The sequence below is a fragment of the Antechinus flavipes genome, chromosome 6, assembly GCF_016432865.1.
Source record: "Antechinus flavipes isolate AdamAnt ecotype Samford, QLD, Australia chromosome 6, AdamAnt_v2, whole genome shotgun sequence".
Taxonomy (NCBI): Eukaryota; Metazoa; Chordata; class Mammalia; order Dasyuromorphia; family Dasyuridae; genus Antechinus; species Antechinus flavipes.
Genome location: NC_067403.1, coordinates 145,174,424 through 145,194,752, shown reverse-complemented (window position 1 = coordinate 145,194,752; position 20,329 = coordinate 145,174,424). Strand labels below are relative to the sequence as shown.

The 20,329-nt window shown below is 34.3% G+C and overlaps 1 protein-coding gene across 1 annotated transcript in view; it reads left to right on the top strand.

Annotated features, from left to right (window-relative positions):
- Window positions 1-1,033: 1,033 nt before the first annotated feature.
- HPGDS (hematopoietic prostaglandin D synthase) overlaps window positions 1,034-20,329 on the top strand; it is a 43,926-nt gene continuing 24,630 nt past the window's right edge. The window contains exons 1-3 of the mRNA XM_051966326.1: window positions 1,034-1,110; window positions 16,556-16,697; window positions 19,794-19,886. Of these exons, the coding sequence (XP_051822286.1) occupies window positions 16,565-16,697; window positions 19,794-19,886 (226 nt within the window). The 5' untranslated portion in view covers window positions 1,034-1,110; window positions 16,556-16,564. The remainder of the gene's footprint in view (window positions 1,111-16,555; window positions 16,698-19,793; window positions 19,887-20,329) is intronic.

The following is a 20,329-nucleotide window of genomic DNA, read 5'->3' as shown; positions in this document are numbered from 1 at the left end:
ATGAAAACTACTATGATAAAAGTAACATTAATTTCTTATATATGCAATAATTAAATCCAAAAGCACTCAATTCTAATAGACTTGTTTTTAGAGAGAACCATCTGCATCCAGAAAGAGGATTTTGAAAATTGAATGTAGATGCAATATGGTATTTTCACCTTTTTTGTTGTTATTCTCTTGCTTGCTTTTTTCTTTATAATTTTTTCTTTTCTTTTTTTTTTTTTTTGATCTGATTTTTTTGTGTGTGTGTGCAGCATGATAAATGTGGAAACATGTATATAACATATGCAATTTAACCTATATTGAATTACTATGAATGTCTAGGGGAGTGAGCTAAGGGGATGGGAGGAATAGAAATTTGGAACACAAGGTTTTGCAAGGGTGAATGTTGAAAACTATATTTGCATGTATTTTGAAAATAAAAATCTATTATTAAAAAAAAGAAAAATTAAGGCATTGTAGAAATGTGTTTTGCAGCTTTTATTATTATTTACTGGAAGCAAATGTATTTTTCTTTGAAGATGAAAGTAGCTTTATATTTATACTTTTCCACAAACAAATTTTTAAAAAAAAGTTTAAGACGCTGATCACATAGAGAGTAAGAGTGTAAGGTACAATTTGAATAGAGGTTTTCTGACACTGCTGCTCCAAGTCCAGTTCACCATCCTTATAACCAAACTGCCTTTATAACTATCCAAAATGCTAATATATTTATGTTACATTATATGTAGTAGCATGTATTAGCACACAGAATCAAAATATATGTATCAATAGTGGAAATGAAATTTTATTGTACAGATCTTTTGTAATGGAACTTGGTAGCTTAAAAATTAAAATAAGAATGACAAGTAACACATACTTAAAAGTTCCCATGAACTCTGAATATCAAATTAACATCAATAGTTTCACTGATATCTATGCAAAGGTCCTAGAAAATGTCCTGAGTAACAGGAAGTCTCTGCATAGTTGTGGCTGTCAGACTGTACTATTTATTTTTAAGGAAATGAAAAGACATAAGTGGAATAGTCAGTGTGCTGTCTTAGTGGATTTGACCACCACTTAGCTGTAGAGCCTGAAGTGCAGGTTGCCTAGAAGAAAGACACAACAAAAGTAAGTGATATTTCTAGGCTACAGATAAAAAGGGAAAGAAATATGCTTCTTGATCATCGTTTTGTATATTCTCTCTTTTTTATTCACATCTTGTTCTGTGATTACTTGATCATTTTGCAACATTCTTGAAATATCTTGTTGAACTATTCTCTCTATATGTCATGATTTTCAGGATACCTAGTTTTGCCCTGAGCTTCTTTTATTGTTGCAGGAACAGAATTCCTTGATCATTTCAAGGAAAAAGGTATTCATTAAAACTAAATTTTAATGCGTTTCCCCCAAGTGGATTTTTATTTTAAAAATTTTGTTTAGTCATTCAGGTCTTGTCTGACTTTTTGTGGTTTTCTTGGCAAAGATCCTGGAGTAGTTTGCCATTTCCTTCTTCAGCTCACTTTACAAAGGAGGAAACTGAGACAAACAGGAGTAAGTGACTTGCCCAGGAACATATAACTAATGTCTAAAGCTGAATCTGAACCCAGGTCTTCTGTGATTCTAGGACTGATATTCTATTATCTGAAGTTTAAAATGACAGTAATCCAGGGAAAGAATTTTTGGCATCTGAATATATATTGAAACATTACTATTTTTACTTTGTTTTGGTCTTTGTGTGTGTGTCATATGTGTGTTTCCTTTTGTTCTTTCTTCTTTTACAACATGATTAATGTAGAAAGTATATTTTACATGACTATATATATATATATATATGTATATGTATATATATATATATAACCTATACCAGATCACTTGCCATCAGGTAGAGGGGGGAGCAGAGAAAAGGAGGGAAAAATTTTGAAACCCAAAATCTTTCAAAAAATGAATGATGAAAATTATCTTTTGTAATTGGAAAAATAAAATACTATTAAATTTTTAAAAATTGACAAAAGTAATTTTTTTTAAGAAACTTAGAAGTAAAGAGAAATCCTACTTTGGTCAATTGGAACAATTGATAGAAATTTATCTGATATTTTCCTTTTAATAATTTGAAATGCATAACTGAAAATCAGTACAACCCATTGGCTTCTATTTTTCTTTTAAGCACTTCAATTTGCAACAATTTGTATATTTATGAAGTATATTTTAAGAACATGCTTAAGCATTTTGCTAAAAATTTTCTATTTTACTATTGTCAGATTTTGAAAAAAAGTGCAGCCAGATTTGCTTCCAGGGTCAGACACAATTTAATAATAATGGTAATAATAGCTAACATTTACATATGTTTATTATATGCTATGCACCATGTGAAGATCTTTACAATTTTTATCTCATTTAATCCTTGCAACAACCCTGGAAAGCAAACAGAATTTAAGTAACTTGGCTAGGGTCACACAGTTAGTAAGTATCTGAGGTCAGATTTAAACTCAGGACTTCCTGATTCCAGGCACAGTCCTTTAATCACTGAACTACCTAGTACTCCCTAAATGGAATGAAGTTCCATTGGAATTTTGAAAAGGATTTCAAATTCCCAGCTCCCAGATAATGAATTTCTATTTGAATGATAGCACCTTCATTGCAGTGTTTTCAATATTCTTCAAACCTTTTAATGATTTTAAAACCAACAGCTAAGGAAAACATAAAAGTTGCAAATGTAGCACATTCCCCCTCACAACACTCCCTAAAATTGCTCTTTTGGGCCCGGTGTACTCTTTGAGTACACAATCACTCAAATCAGTGGTTCATGAATCTCTATTGATGTGTGGGTTTTTCTAATCGTCTGGAGATCATAAATGGTTCAAAGCACAGATATTTAACAAATAGTAAAAATAGATACATAAAGTCACAAGAGAACATCACCTCTCACCCATAAATCTGAGAGATAAATAAGCATATTGTCAGTGCATGAGTAGTAACATGCATATTTATTTAGAGAAAAGTATAGCTAAGATACCTTCATGGAAGGCTAACACAGTTATCCAATCACAAATGTCTTCTGATTTCATCATGCTATTCTAATTGAGATTGTGTTCCCCTGTGTGCGACATCTCTGCTGCATGTAACACTCTACTAGTCCCATGATAGTTTCTTATGTGTGGTGAGCACGTGGCCTCAGCTGGATGTTGTTCTATTAATCTCCAGTGGGTTTGCAATGGCCACTGGGTCCATAGTCTTTTGGACTCTGGTCCCTACCACCAATTCTGGGTTTCGTCTCTTCAGGATTATCTGTCTACTGTCTCACCAGTCTGCTAAAGGATGGTGGTTAGAATCTCTTCCTAATAAAGGCTTAGTCATAGCTACTACATCCAGCCAACACACAAAGTAGAATGTTTCTAAGTTAATACTGAATCCTTTATTTTCAGACCCCAATATCTGAGCAGACTTCATAACCCTGTCTTGCAAACAACTACCTTGAATGCTCCCTGACTTGGTATGTAAATGAATTTGAGCCAGGACAAAATCTAAGCTGTAGAGACAAATATTGGTCTCCCCTCCCTACTTCTTCCCTCAAGCCAGCTTCACTGCCTTTTTAAATATATTTTTGCTAGCAGCATAATTCCAGGGAAAAAAAATCTGATTCTCTCTACAAATGTAAGGATCTGCACCTGGCAAAAGAAACATATATTTTTTACTAAGTAAGAATTTATTTCTAAACTGATAATTTGATCAGAAATGACCCAGTATTTTAAGCATGGGGAATAGCCTATAGTCAGCTAGGTACACAAAAATGTAATAAGTAAAAGTAAAATTCTTTACAATTTGCACTGATCAAATCTTGTTTATTGAATGTCAATGTATAGTCATTGGAGCTGAAATGGACCTTGTACATTCTCTCATTTTTTTAATGAGAGAGATGATTATTTCTCTTTTATTAATAACCAATTATTGAATTAAGACTAAGGTTTTTCCCTTTTTCTTTTTCCTTCTTTAGGAAGAGGGAGAGAGAGAAAGAGTGTGTGTGTGAGAGAGGAAGAGAAAGAGAGAGAGAGAGAGAGAGAGAGAGAGAGAGAGAGAGAGAGAGAGAGAGAGTGGGGGTGGGGGTGAGAAGGTGAGAGAATATATACTTTTTTCAAGGGGCATTTGGGGCTTTATGTAGGCTTTACGTAGGAAGGAGCCCCGGGCTGAGGAAGATTGTGAAAGAAAGAAATGGAAGAGGGTAACATTCTAAGCATGGGGAATGTCCTGTGATATATCCAGGAAGTTGGCAGCATGTTGAGATTGAAAAACAGCTAATACTTTAATATGACTGGAATGTAAACTGCATATTGGGACTAATGTAGAATAAGGTTACAAAGGTTGACTGGACTCAAATTGTGGCAAGCTTTTGATGCCAAGGTAAGGAAGCACTTTATCTTAGTGCTAACAAGAAGACATTGAAGTGTTAAGCAGGAGTGTGACATGACTTAGGACGTCTTTGGCAGCCATATGGAGGATACATTGGGAAGTAAAGACATGGCAGTGAGCAGAGACCTAAATTAGGAAGCTATTATCATAGTCAATGAGGTGCTGAACTAGTGATAAAAACAATAAATCAAGATGACATATACATGAAAGGTTGTGGAGGTAATATCAGCAGTGGGAGATGAAGGAGAGTGAGAGGTCAAAAATTGGAAGGAAGAAGGAAGGAAACATGCATTAATCAATAAATAAACATTTAAATAAATGCTTATTGTGTGATGTGGTGAGGTAGCAATATCTAGTTCAAAATAAACATGTGACAAATTCACAAGGTCATTCTTCTTGACAAAAGGTAGATTTATTTAGGGGAAAGGGCTTCAGACAAAATGAGGAATACAATAGAGAGCAGGAATGGTAACTATGAAATAGAGTTGGGAGATCATATAGATAGAAAAAGGAAAAGACAAGTTCCCTCAAGGGAAATCACAATTAACCAAGAGAAATACTCCATGAAATGGGAGAAAGCCATTATCTGGAAGGTTACATTAACCAGTTAGCTAGAGTAAAGAAAGTGGTGTTATTAGAAGGAAGGCACTATGAGGGAGAGAAAGAGAATACCTCATATAGGCTTAATCCTGAAGAGTATTAGCAAAAATTTTCATCGTAAATAGATTTTTTATAGGAGAAATGTAGCTTTGGGGGTTGTGAAGGTACAAAGTAAAGAGGAAGGGTCTGGGAGCCAGGTGGCAGGCCAGGTCCCAGACCTGCCTAAAGATATGCCAATCAAGATAGTCTAGGAAAATGTAACTTCTTTTTTCTTTCTTTTTTTTATTAAAGCTTTTTATTATTCAAAAGATATATATAGATAATTTTTCAACATTAACCTTTGCAAAATCTTGTGTTCCAATTCCCCCCATCTCCTCATCCTTCCCTCATCCCAGGCAAGTAATCCAATATATGTTAAACATGGTAAAAATATATGTTAAATCCAATATGTGTAAACATATTTATATAATTATCATGCTGCACAAGAAAAATCAAGTCAAAAAGAAAAAAAATGAGAAAGATAATTAGATTCAAGCAAATAACAAAAAGAATGAGATTGCTGTATTGTGATTCACACTCAGTTCCCACACCCACCTCTCTGTGGGTATTGATGACTCTCTTCATCACAAGATCATTAGAACTTGTCTGAATTGTCTCATTGTTGAGAAGAGCCACATCTATTAGAATTGGTCATTGTATAATTTTGCTGTTGCTGTGTACAATGATCTCCTACTTCTGCTCATTTCACTCAGCATCAGTTCATGTAAGTTTCTCCACGCCTTTCTGAAATCATCCTGCTGGTCATTTCTTATTGAACAATAATACTCCATAACATTCACATACCATAACTTATTTATCCATTCTCTAACTGATGGGCAAGCCATTCAGTTTCCAAGTAGAAATATTGCTGGATATGGGTATGCACAGTTTGATAACCTTTGGAGCATAGTTCCAAATTGCTCTCCAGAATGGTTGGATCAGTTCACAACTCCACCAACAATGTATTAATCAATGTATTAATTAATTATCTCAGTTTTCCCACATCCCCTCCAACATTCGTCATTGATTTTCCTGTTATCTTAGCCAATCTGAGAGATGTGTAGTGGTACCTCAGAGTTGTCTTAATTTGCATTTCTCTGATCAATAGTGATTTAAGAAATGGCTTAATTTCTTCATCTGAAAATCTTCTGTTCATATCCTTTGACCATTTATCAATTGGAGAATGGCTTCATTTCTTATAAATTGGAATCAATTCCCTATATATTTTGGAAATGAGGCCTTTATCAGAACCTTTAACTATAAAAATGTTTTCCCAGTTTATTGCTTCCCTTCTAATCTTGTCTAAACTTGGCATTAGTTTTGTTTGTACAAAAACTTTTTAACTTGATATAATCAACATTTTCCATTTTGTGATTAATAATGATCTCTAGTTATTCTTTGGTCACAAATTCATTCCTTCTCTACAGATCTGAGAGAGAAATTATACTTTGTTCTTCTAATTTCTTTATAATATCACTCTTTATGTCAAGATCATGAACCCATTTTGACCTTATCTTGGCATATGGTGTTAGGAATGGGTAAATGCCTACTTTCTGCCATACTAGTTTCCAATTTTCCCAGCACTTTTTGTCAAATAGTGAATTTTTATCCCCCAAACTAGGGTTTATGGGTTTATCAAAAAATAGATTACTATAGTTGTTAACTTTTTGTCCTGTGAACCTAAACTATTCCACTGATTGATTGTTCTATTTCTTAGCCAATTCTAAATGGTTTTGATGACTGCTGGAAAGCTTAACTTCTTAACTTATGGTAATAAGACAGTCTGGGAAAGCTAAGTTTCCATCTATGTTGTCTCAAAGGTTGTTATGACTTTCTTTAAAGATGCTAACTATATTGGAGACAGGATGGATGAATTAACAATAGATTAAATTTCACATTATTCAATATGAACTGGATTTGGCAGTTCACCTCAGGAAGATACATTGATAAATGCAGAGAAGTTGGGGATTTCGGTGAGAGTGGTTTTAATTAGTCAGTCAATAAGCTTTTATTAAGTCCTTATTATATACCAGACACTATACTAAATACTAAGAATACAAAGGCAAATACAAAGTCTGCCTTTAAGAAGTTCACATTCTGAACTATTTGCATTTTTGTTTTTCTTCCTGGGTTATTTTTACCTTCTGAATCCAATTCTCCCTGTGCAACAAGAGAATTGTTCAGTTCTGCACGCATATATTGTATCTAGGATATACTGCAACATATCTAACATGTATAGGACTGCTTGCCATCTAGGGGAGGGGGTGGAGGGAGGGAGGGAAAAAATCGGAACAGAAACGAGTGCAAGGGATAATGTTGTAAAAAAAATTACCCTGACATGGATTCTGTCAATATAAAGTTATTATTAAATAAAATAAAATAAAATATTAAAAAAAAGAAGTTCACATTCTAATGGAAAGGAGACAGTATGCAAATAATTATGTACATTCAAGATATATAAAGTATAAATAGGAAATAATCTCAGAAAGAAGACACCAGCAGTGGAAAACAGGGAGAAGAGACACCCAAGAAAAGTCTTTTGCATGAGGTGAGATTGGATTTTAGCCTTGGAGAAAGCCAAAGAAAGTCAGAAGTTTGAAGTGAAAAGGGATATTACAAGAATGAAAAAAATGAGTGAATGTGCACAGGACAGGAAGATGACAAGAGGACCAGTGTTGTCAAATCTTGGAATCTGTGAAGGGGAATAAGAATATGTGGGAGGAAGTTAAATGTAAAAAGGTAGGAAGGGGTCAGATTGTAAAGGCTTAAAAGCCAAGTATGAATCTTGAGGCAATAGGGAACCACTTTAGGAAGATCATTTTGAAGCTTAGTGGATCAGTGGAATCTACTTAGTTGAGTCCAGAATGGGGAGACTGGAGGTAAGCATACTCATGAATAGACTAAGACAGTTCAGATTGAGTTAATGAAGGCCTGCATCAGGGTAATGCTGGTGTCAGAGGAAAGAAGGGAACATATTCAAGAAGTGTTGTAAAGATAAAATTGACAGGTTTGGGCAATAGAGTGAATAGAAAAAGAGGATCATGAGTCAAGAATGACACCTTGATCAGGATTCAACAAACCTGAGGAGCCAACTAAAAATATTTTTTACATTTTAATATGAAATTTTATTGTTTAATGAGGACCAAATAAGCTGATAACTAGTGAAGTGCCTGGCACATAGTAAACGCTATATAAATGTTAATTTTTATTATTCTAATAATTCTTAAAAACCATTCTTAGGGGATTTGGCCCTTGGTTTACCAACTTCTGTACAGGATGACTGTTTAAAGAATGAATGGCCTAGTCATTTCTCTTCATTAACTGAGCAAAGAACCAAAATGTGAACCATTAATATTTAGTGATGATTCTAAAGGAAATCAGCACTGATAACAAAATTATTCCACCAATGTCCCCTTGACTTTGTTTTCTTCCTTCTGTTTTTTTAATTATTAATGCTCTTTTCTTTTATTTATCACAACCCACTAACTTCCTTGCCAAATAGAAGCCCCCTTCAATAAATAAATATAACCAAATAAAAAGAAATAATTGTACCTGAAAAAAAAAGAATGACATCTAGATTATAAGCCTAGTTTAATGGTTTGTAGTATGATAGGACCTTTGAAACTAATAGGAAAATTAGAAAGCAAGGAAGACTGAAAGGGGAAAGTTAATGAGTTCATTTTTTGACAGGTTGAGTTTTGGATGTCTACAGGCCATCTAGTACAAAATGTTCAAAAGATAGTAGATTACTCAAGACAGGAGGTCAGCAGAGATTTTAAGGTCAGATAAATAAACCAAAAAACCATCTGCATTGAAATGATAAATGCATTCATGAGAACTGATGAGATCACCAGGCAAGACAGTGTAGAAGAAAAACAATAGCCATGCCAAAGACATTTACAGTTGGTGCCTCCATTTCCTTTTTTAGCTTCTTAAAGTCTCCCATGAAGAAGAGTGATATAGAACAATAACTAAATGGAGATGGTCAAATCAAGTGAAGATTATTTTTTTTTAAAGAATGCTTGCAGATAGTAGGAAGCAGCTCATAGAGAGAAAAAGATTGAGGGTTACTGAGAGAGTAGGAATGAGAGAGGAAACAATCTCTTGGAGGAAATGGAAAGGAATGGATTCAAAGTTACATGTAGAGAGAGGGGTTTCTCTTGCCAAGGAGAAGCTATCTCTTTGTGTGAAAAAGGAGTGACGATAATAGGGGAGACATCTGAGTGACATGAGATGAGGCAAAGGGGAGTATTGAAAGTTTTGTATGGATGGACCCATTTTTTTCAGTGAAGTATGAGGCAGTCTTTAGCTGATAGGATAGTGGATAAAGATGTCAAAGCTTGAGGAAGGGTAAAAAGGTTTGGAAAAGCTACTGTGGTGAATGGGATTGTAAACTCTTTAGGAAAGTATAAATGGTTTGTCTTGCTACAATCACAATGCAATTGAGATTATGTAACATACATTAATAGTAGACCCAATCAGCATGATTTTGTGATTTTCTCCAGTTTAATTTAACATCTGATGAATAGGAGTGAAGGCACTACATGGAAGTAGTAGTCTAAAGTCATAGCTTGGCAGGGCGAGATCAATAATAATAAAAGGAGGAAAGAGTCCTGAGAGAAGATGAGAAGATAGAGTTGAGCTGATTCACCAAACAATTGAATTAAAGAAAGTGTAGCCAGTTACAGGGGTTATGATTGCTTGAGGATTAGAAGTCACTGTGAGGATTAAGGAAATTAAGAACTGTTTAGTAAAAAATATATATATATATATATATATAATGACAGAAGATAATGCTCAGATAAAAGAATTTCACCCTTCATGAACATGGAAGTGGAATATGTTTTGTTGATAAAAGGCAAGATGAATGATATGACTTTTCTGAATGTAGCTGAGGAAGAGATGAGAAGGAAATCATGGAAAATTAGTAAATTAAGGAATAGGAAGTTAGGGTATATGAGGGAGTAGTATGTTGAAATACACTACAATGAGAGCAAGAGTTGGGGTGGCAAGACCATGAGCCAGACACTGAACTCATTTGAGAATGGAAGGTCTGAAGGTCACTAGACTAACAGATTAACCAGAATCATACTAGTTTAGCTACCAGGTCACAGTGTACTAAAAAGGTATTGTAAATTTGTCTGGCAAGGCACGGATAGTTTCAAAACACAATTTAGTTCCACAACCATTGATTAAGTATCTACTGTTTCATAGACCAAAATCTGGTGCTGTGCTACAAAGGTTCAGGAAATAGATACAGAATTCACTCCAAAAATAACTCAATGAAACTGAAGCCTTAGTATTTATATAAATATATTCATCTAAAGTCATAAGGGCCTTATATAGTACCTTTAAACCATGTAAAGTTTTAATGGCAACTTGGTGACATGTCTACAACTTTGTTTTAAAATATTTAAATCATTATATTATTTGTTGGAAATGATCAAACCAGATTCCTCATGTCATATTTTCCTATTACCATGAATTCTAACCAAAGACTTACTTAATATTATTGTTGTTGTGTCAATCAGTAATTCTTACCTTTATGATCCCATAGACCATGCTCTCCATGACGTTTCTTGGCAAAGAGTGGTTTGCTATTTCCATCTTCAGTGGATTATGATGAACAGATTAAATGACCTGTCTAGGGTCACACACTCGTAAATATCTGAAGGCATATTTGAACTCTGATTTTTCTGACTCGAAGCCCACCACTCTATTCACTAAGCCATCCAACTGACTCCTTACTAGTCTTTTTTAATTATCAATAAGAAAATGAAGAGAAAGACTTCTGTTGCAGTGTTAAGAAAATATCAGGCTTTTTTTTCATCTACAAATGTAATATCAAGAAAATTTCTGGTTTCAAATTCTGCCTGTTATTTTAAGAACAGGCTTTATTTTTTAAGTGTATGTACTCTACTAGTAATATTATACTACCCTTAAAAGTCAGTGTGGGATAATGGAGAGAGTTCTGGGTCTGGTGTCAGAAAGACCTGGGGTCCAACTTCTGTTCTTATCAATATATTACCCTGGACAAGTCACTTAATCTCTCAGCCTCAGTTTCCTATTTCAAAAAGAGGAATGATAATACTTGGAATATCTACTTCTCAATATTGTTGTGAAATACAAAAGAGAATGTATGGAATGTTCTTTGTATTTTTTGTGCTTTCTGGTGCTCTGTGAAATTGGCCATAAAAATCCTCATTTGGAAGTGTCTTTCTCTGTTAGCTGTTAACAAAAAATATTATAACACATAAAGTTTTTCTTGATATTAATGATTGTTTTTAGTAACATATGGTTTACCTTATTTGGTTTGGGATTTTAAAACACGTGTGAACATATTTACATGAATACCCAAGGAACAAAAATGCTTCTAGTTGGGGATGGTCTTTGCTCAGATAGGAACCAAGAATAGAGATTTGTTTCCCAGGAAAGATAATTATTCAAATAATGGCAGGAATGTAGTATAAAGGTGCTGCCTCTTTATGAGCTGTGACTGTTGCAAAGATGTTTTGGAAAAAGATAAATATTTGTCCTCTGTTTGTAGAGTTGAGACGGTTACCATGATTAGATTTATAGATTGTTCCAAAATTAGAGACAGATAGTTGCCTAGCTATGTGAAGAATTCAAAACTGATCTTTAAACTTCAGTGAAATAGTTTATAAAATATTAAAAGAACCAAAGAAAGTCTCCCAATTGATTGGAAGGGATCTAGAGAAGATTTATAGAAAGATGTGGACTAGATCAACATAGAATGAGAGCAGTGGATGGGCAGTGATCTATATATAAGGGAAGGGAGTGCTTAGAAAGCTCTCAAGTATGGAAATTCTTCAGGGTATAAGAGTAAATTTTTAAAATGTGTTATCTTATGTATTTCTATATTGTGTAAGTAGATATAGGAACATAGATTGGGAAAACTTTAAAAGGGTGTTTGGTGCAACCTACCCATTTTAAAGAATTGAAAAAGCATTTCTAGTATATGAGTATGTACCTCACAATATGTCTTTTAAAAAAATAACCATACCGAATTAAATGAATGAATGAAAAATAACATTCTGGGTGGTAAAGGTTGAACAAAGAATGGGAATACAAAGTGGTATTGAGGTATAAAAATGTTTTAAGGGCTGCCATATGAAAGACAGACTGAACTTGGTTTTCTTGGTCCCAAGGTAAAGGAGAAGGACAAATGGATGAAAGTTGCAACAAACAGATTCAGGCTAAATGTAAGGAGAAATTGAAGAATAATTAGAATCATCTCTAAAGTGAAAAGAGCCAGCTCAGGGAGAAATCAATGTCCCTCCCCCAACTCTTATTGAAGGCCTTTAAGTGAACATTGGATGACCATTTGTCTGGTAAAATATATATAAGATTTTTGGTGAACATAGACTAAAATATTTCTGGAGTCTGTTTCAATTCTGACATTCTGTGATGCACATTTTTATTAAAAATAAAACATCCACTTGACCAGTCTATTAAAAATCTTTCAAATGAAAAACAAATTTAGTATTAAGTGCATGGCAGTTATATATCCTTTAGGTTTTCTAATTCAGATCTTCTGCTACCTCCTCCAAGAAGGTTTTATTATCCCTCCAATCTGTCTAAGGGAAGGAAAGCTCCTAAACAAGTAAGGCCTTTTTTGGTGTCTTTTTATCCTAGCACATAGTAAGTACTCAATAAACCCTTGTTGATTGATTATTTAGTGGTCATTCCCTCCAGAAATTTCTTTGTATTTTCCTATCTGGCCAAACGCTATATTCTTCTCCCTTCCCCTCAACATCCCCTTCCCACAATATCCATCATTCCTGCCTTCCTCCACTTCCTTACCAGGGGAACATATGATTCTTGAATTAAGTGTTGGGGATTCAGAGATATAGCCTAGACCCTGTTCTCTAGGCTGGTACTCTCTCACCAATGGGACTCCACTGAGTTTCCGCTTCTATGGGCCAAGAACTCCATTTTTCATCAATCTCTATTTTCCTATAGAATCATCACTTATCTTTTCATTCTGTCATGAATCCTTCCCGTCACCTGCATCTAATAAATACAGCTATCCTTTCTACATTGTGGGGTTCAGGAGCACAAAGGCCTTGTGATCTGGAAAATCTGCTTAAATATTTTGGCCCTCCTTTCATATCAGAGAAGAAAAATGTGCATATTTATGATATTAAAACATAAAATATATTGGTATTAAATGATGCTATACATATATTTTATGCATTTTTTGAATTTCTAAACTTTTTCTGTGCTGTCTGCGCACAAAATGTCTGTGCATTTTGTCTGTGGCTTCTACAAAACTCCCCTCAAATTCCCATTTAAATTCTTATGACAACATGAAAGGTATCGAAACTGTGATAAGGAAAGTCAGATATGGAAGGGATAACTGTATTTGTAAATGACTTGAAATGCCTCTTCGCCTATTAATGTGTGCTGAAGTCACATTCTGAGGTGCTGATATGCCAATCAACTTGTCGCACAACAAAAGAGTTTTTCCCAGAATGCATTTTCAGGTGTCAACAGTTGCTAATGCTTTGTTTGTTATATAGTCTTCACCATTCATTTCTATTTATTCTAGCCGGCAATTACCAGTTGTTAATTAAATGGTGATATTTTAATTGGATGCTCTGGGTAAGAGAAGAATGAAAAAATTTCCATTCCCATTTCACTTCATGCCATCACACCAGACTAGCTCTGTTAAAGTAGGCTCTTTTTATTGAAATTGCAGCAGTGGATATCACTGTGGCAGGGATATCTAATACCACTGTGTCTAAATGGAAGACTGAGACATAAGAGGAATTTCATATGAGTTATTATTTCTACTATTTTCAGCAAAGACCAAGGTGATGTAGCTAGATAGCCAGAAGGATAGTTCCTTTTTTGGTTTTTCTTGGTCAAAATTAGAAATTGGAAGTAAACTCTTTGTATGTATGTATAGCATCTGTGGATGCTAATATAAAATTTTCTAATCTGAATTTGCATGATATGAATTTGGCTTCTCATACTAACACTAACAGTTCAAAACATGGAATTTCCATTTCTTGTTTAATTAGAATTCAACTTCTCCTTTGAGGAAACTATTTATTTAAATCAGTCAGTGACAGGCACTATGCGAGGTGCTGGAAATATAAGAAAAAAAAAACAAAAACAAAATCCCTGCCCTCAAAGAGCTTACAGTCTAATGGAGAAGACAATATGCAAACAACTGATTTATTTTTGTAAATTTAATCTAGCCTCAGACACTTACCTACTGGATGATCCTGAACAAATCACTTAATGGTATTTGCCTCAGTTTCCTTATCTGTAAAATGAGCTGGAGAAGCAAATGACAAACTATTTCAGTATCTCTGTCCAGAAAACCCCAAATGGGGTCATGAAGAATTAAATGATTGAACAACATGTACATACAAGCTATAGTTAGGATAAAAACAGAGAGGAAAAACAATTAGGGAGGACTGGAAAAGACTTCTTACAGAAGGTGGTATTTTAACTTCAACTTGAAGGAAGCCAGGGTAGCCAAGAGGCAGAGATGAGGAGAAAGGGTGAAAGAAAATGTCTTGTTTGAGGAACAGCAAAGACTTATTAAGCACCAAATATATTTCAGGCACTGTACTAGACAATTCAGGTGTAAAGGCTAAAATAAAACATCATTTGTGCTCAAGGAAATCATATTCTGTTCTGGGAAACAACATATAAAGATATACAAAATATATGCAAATAAATACAAGGTAATTGGGGGGCAGGGAGTCACAATCAGCTGAGGTATCAAAAAAGCCATTATGGAAAAGGAGGCACTTTAAGTGATTTGAAAGGAAATTAGAGATCATAAGGTAGAAATGGGGAAGGTGGATATTCCATAAATGGAAGACAGCCAGTTTAAAAAAAAAATGGAGTGATAGGAAACAGTATTGTAGATGAGAAATGGCAAAGCTAATTTAGCTGATCCACACAACATTTCTAACAAAAGAGTTATTAATCCCAGAAGTCACTGGAATTTTTTGTCAATGAGTTACTTGATTAGACTAGTTAGAAAAAACACTTTAGCTGCTGTGTAGATGACAGATTAGAGAAGGGAGAAACTTAATGCAGGGTAACCAAAGAAGCCACTGTGATAATTGTCAGTCAGTAATAATATTTATTAGGTACATATTATGTGTCAGGCACTGTGTTAAGCATGGGAATGCAAAGAAAGGTAAAAATCACTCCCGGTTCTCAAGGAGCTTTCAGTCTAAAGGAGGAAACAAAATGCAAACAATTATGTACAAGTAAGCTATACATGGAATAAATTGGAGGTGATTAATTGAAGAAAGACACTAGAATTATGGGAGATCAGGAAAAACTTTTTGTAGCAGGCAAAGTGTTTTGTTGGGACTTGAAGGAAGCATGAGAAGCTAGAAAGCAGAGATGAGGAGGGAGAACATCCCAGGATGGAAGACAACCAGTGAAAATGCCCAACTCTATGAGATGGAGCTTCTTCTTGTAGATCAACCAGTGTCATTGGATCATAAAGTATTTGAAGGCAACACATGTAAAATATTAGAAGACTAGAAAAGGATATTATGAAAGGCTTTGAATGCCAAAAAAGATTTTTATTTGATTCTGGAGGTGATAGAGAGCCATTGGAGTTTATTCAGTAGAAAAGTGACATGGTCAGATGTGTACTTTAGAAAAGTCACGCTGAAAAGCTGAGTGTAGGATGAACTTGAGTGTAGAGAAAATTGTGGCAAAAAAAAACCCCAAATAAACAGACTATTGCAATAGTCTAGGCATGAGGTGATGAAGGCTTATACCAAAGTGGTGGTAATATCAGAGGATAGAAAGGGATATATGGGTGAGGAAAGTCATGAAGGTAAAATTAATATATCTTGAAAATAGATTGGATATTGTTAGGGAGGTGGAGGTTTGGATGGAAAGATAGGATTGAGAGAAATGAGATTCAAAGAAGAACCTGGGAGATGAGTAAATTCTAAATTAGAATACTATCCATGTAATTAGAGAAAACAGGATGGAGAAGAGAAAGACAAAATATCCCTTCCCTGGATTAGTATATATTTATTGGGATAGACAACATATAAATAAAGGTGTATATACAAAATATATACAGAGTGGATGAACGGTAATCTGAGAAGAGAAGGCACTAGCATCTGGAAGGACTAGGAAAGGTCCCCTTCAGAATATGATACTTAAGCTGAATGCTGAAGGAAGCCAGGAGACCAAAAAGTAGAGGTGAAGCAGCAAAGCATTCCTTGCATGGGGATAACCAGGGCAAAGGTATGGAAATGGACTGGATTATTGGAATAACAGCAAGTGGGCCAATATGGCTGGATCATAGAGTATTTTGAGGGAAGTGAAATATGAGAAATCTGGAAAGCTGGGAAGGCATCAGATTATGAAAAACTTTAAATGCTAGAGCTTATATGTAGTCTTGGATGTAATAGGGAGACAATGAGATGATTAACCACATGTACTGGTGATTTGTGTGTTGTTTTTCCTCTGAAATGTCCCTTAAATAATGTTTCCTACTCTTCTTTCTTAGAACTGTACCATGCCACACTACAAACTCATTTATTTTAACATGAGAGGAAGAGCAGAAATTATTCGCTACCTTTTTGCCTATTTAGAGATACAGTATGAAGACCATCGGATAAGTCAAGATGATTGGCCAACAGTCAAACAAAGTAAGTGGAATAAGTAAGACATTGATGCTTCTTGACCAATGATTTAACTAGTGGGTTTAGAACCATGATGGCTTCTTCTATTGGATATAAAATATCCAGCAACATGGCAATTTCATGTGCATGTTAAAACGTGATTTCCAACTTTTGAGCAATGGCAAGAGCTGATTATTCAATTTATCAACATTCACAGTATTACTTTTTTGAGGCTATTTTTGACCACTGGATTGGATGGAAAGAGATATCCATTAAGAACAATAGAATCCATCTTGCAAGCCCTGAAGAATGCTCAAATGAATATTGTAAAGGCAAGATAATTTGTATACACACCATTTAAAAATATTTTAAAGGAAATTTTTCCTTATTCTAATATTTTATTTTTCTATTGAAGCTGTTACTTATCTAGATTTTGTCTTTCCATTTTTAGAATCATACATAATATTTTACTAGCTATCTGGATCTATTTCTGGCAGTGGAGATTGGTACTTATGTTGTAACTTAATACTCTTGCAAAGTTGTCTAGAGCAGTGAGAAAGAAGTTAAGTCCAGGGTAAACCAATATATGTTCAGAAGCAGAATTTGAATCCAGATTTTCGAGGTGGACTCTCTCTATCCATTGTGCCATACTCAATGTTTCATTGTCTTTTTGGTGGCTATAAAATCCTTATTTTACAAATGAAGAAATGAAAGTTATATAAGTGAAGTGAAGTAACCTAAGTTTAAAAGCTTTTCAGCAAAACTTTCCATTGAATACCTAGGATTTAGAGTTACAATGGAATTTAGTGATCATTTAATTCAACTCTTTTCTTTTTTTAGGTGAAAATATAAGGTCTAGAGTAGAGTTGTTAAAGACCAAATCCACATAGATAGTAAGCAGAGAAGAGAGAACTTTTGTCCATACTTCTTTCTTATAGATAGCAAGTTTCTGAACTAAGTGTTGATGTCAGTATTTAGTCATTAGGATTTTTTTCACTTAATATACATCGAAGAATTGAATTCTATTTATTTTTTCAGAGTGTCATAATTCATATTCCAATTGCAAAGCCAATGTTTCCTTTTAATTCTATAAGAATATTATTTTAAGCAAAATCTCTACAAATGTGGAATAGACCTCAATGTCCAATTAGTCCAAACCCTACCTAAAAGGAATCCCCACAATAATACACCAAACAACTGGACATTTGGAATCTACTTTAAAACCTAAAAGAGGAGCAGCATCTCTAGTCAGACTCCTTTCCCATTTGGACCATTCTAAGCTTTTCCTGATTCCTGATGATTATTCTTCCTCTTTGCAACTTCTTCCCCATTCCCCACCCTCCATCACTCCTAGCTTTGTCCTTTGAGCCCAAACAGAACAAGGCTAATGCCTCTGAAACTTCTTTTCCTTCTCTATCTTCTTTTTATCCTCTTCCTCCTTTTTTCTTCTCTTTTTTCTCCTCTTTTTCTTTCTCCTTCTATATGGCATGAACTCAACTTAAGGCCTTCCACTATTTGAGGTGCCTTTTTTCTAGATAGTCTTACTTCAGAAACTCTGGAGTTCAGAAATGAGCACACTATATGAGACTTACCACATACAAAGAACAATGGGGATTCTCAGTTCCTCAGTACTAGAAACTATTATGCAAACTCAGGATGGCATTAGCCTTTTGGGCTGCCACACTGCCATGCTGACTCATATTGAACTGACAATCTATTAGTCTTAAAGACTTTTTTTGGACAAACTGATTATTAATGACATCTTCTCCACTTTATACTTGGAAAAGCTGATTTTCTTTTTGTAGTTTTTAAGTTTAAAATTTTACATTTATCCTCATGGAAATTCATTATGTTAGATTTCATCCAATGTTCTAGCTTGTGGAGATTTTTTTTTTGGATCCTGCCTCTGTGATTCAGTGTGTTAGCTCTTTCTCTCAGCTAAATGTTATTTTTCAAATTTGATGTTCATACCTTTGTACCTATATCCAAATAATTAATTTACAAAGCACAGATCCCTGAAGTAACTAGCTGATAGCACAGTGGGGCCTAGAATCAGGAAAACTGAAGTTCAAATCCAGCATCAGACAGTTAACTATATGACTCTAGGCAAGGATAGATCATTTTCCAGCCAAAAAGTGGGGCTTGTGCCTTTGGGCTAGTCTAGTAGTCGTTTCAATTGGGAAGTCCCAGTATGCTAAAAAGAGGAAGGAAGTGATCTGTTCTAGTCCAGAGGCCTTGTGAGGATTATGGGCTCTGAGGTACATAAATTTAGAGTTGAAGAGACCTTGCAGGCTAACTGGTCAAATCTGAAATAGCTTTCTAACTCAATTCTTCCTCATTCCAAGAATATTCTGTCTACTATACCGCAGATGTCCTAGGATGTGAGATGTGGTTTGTCTCAATCAGTTTTCAGCGTTTGGAAACAAGGACTGTTATATGTTATCTGAAAAATTTTTATTAATTGTAACAATCTTCTAAATAAATAAAAAGCCTTTATTTTATGTAAAATAAACAAGTAAAATATAAAACAGCTTGCATTCTATGAATTTTAAAAATATTGAAATACATGAAATTGAAAAACTTTATCTGATATGGTATTCCTAAAGTATATTTTACAACTACAATGAATAACTATATTTAGTTGCTCATGGAAAATCAAATTAAAATTGCCATTGCTACTAGAAAGGACATAAAAACCTAGTGTACTGTGGTTCTATTCATAATCCTTGTGACTGCCTTTCCTGATTATATATTTATTTTTCAGTATATAATAGACTGTAGGCCCATTAAGGGCATTGAATTATTACATTTATGCCTGTAGCATAGTACCTGGGAAAAAAGTAAATACTTAATGTTTATTTCTTTGATTGATACTAGGCTGACTTATGAGGTAGCAAGAGCTGCAATAATGTACCTGGTCATTTTCCTGGCACATGTGGTGTCATCATGAAAGTGATTCTTTGGAATTAGGTCTAAAATCCTCTGAGTTTTCCCTTATACCCTTTGCTAAAGAGTTCATTATTATTAATATTTTTAAAAATTTTCCATGATTCATCTGAAAAAAAATCACATTGTACTTTCATTTTGTGTATTATCTATTGATTTATTTTGTTTTATTTAAAGCTGTTCCATTTGGCAAAATTCCTATTTTAGAAGTTGATGGAGTTCCCCTTCACCAGAGTCTTGCCATAGGAAGATTTCTGGCTAGAGAAGCAGGTAATTCATTTAAAATGTTTGCAATTACATATATTTTGATGTTGTTTGATTCTCACCATGAAAAACACTAGCATTAAACATATATTGTATCTAGGATATACTGCAACATATCTAACATATATGAAACTGCTTGCCATCTAGGGGAGGGGGTGAAGGGAGGAAGGGGAAAAATTGGAACAGAAACGAGTGCAAGGGATAATGTTGTAAAAAAAATTACCCTGGCATGGATTCTGTCAATATAAAGTAATTATTAAATAAAAATAAAAAAAACACTAGCATTTAGGTCCTATATTGAATAAAAATATTAAAATCTATTTATTGGAAGAGTATTTGCTGAGCACCTAAAAGTGTAATATTGTGCTAGAGATAGAGATTACAAAGGTAAAGTCCCTACTTTTAAAGATCTGATAGTCTCTTGATCCAAATATTAATTTCATTCTATC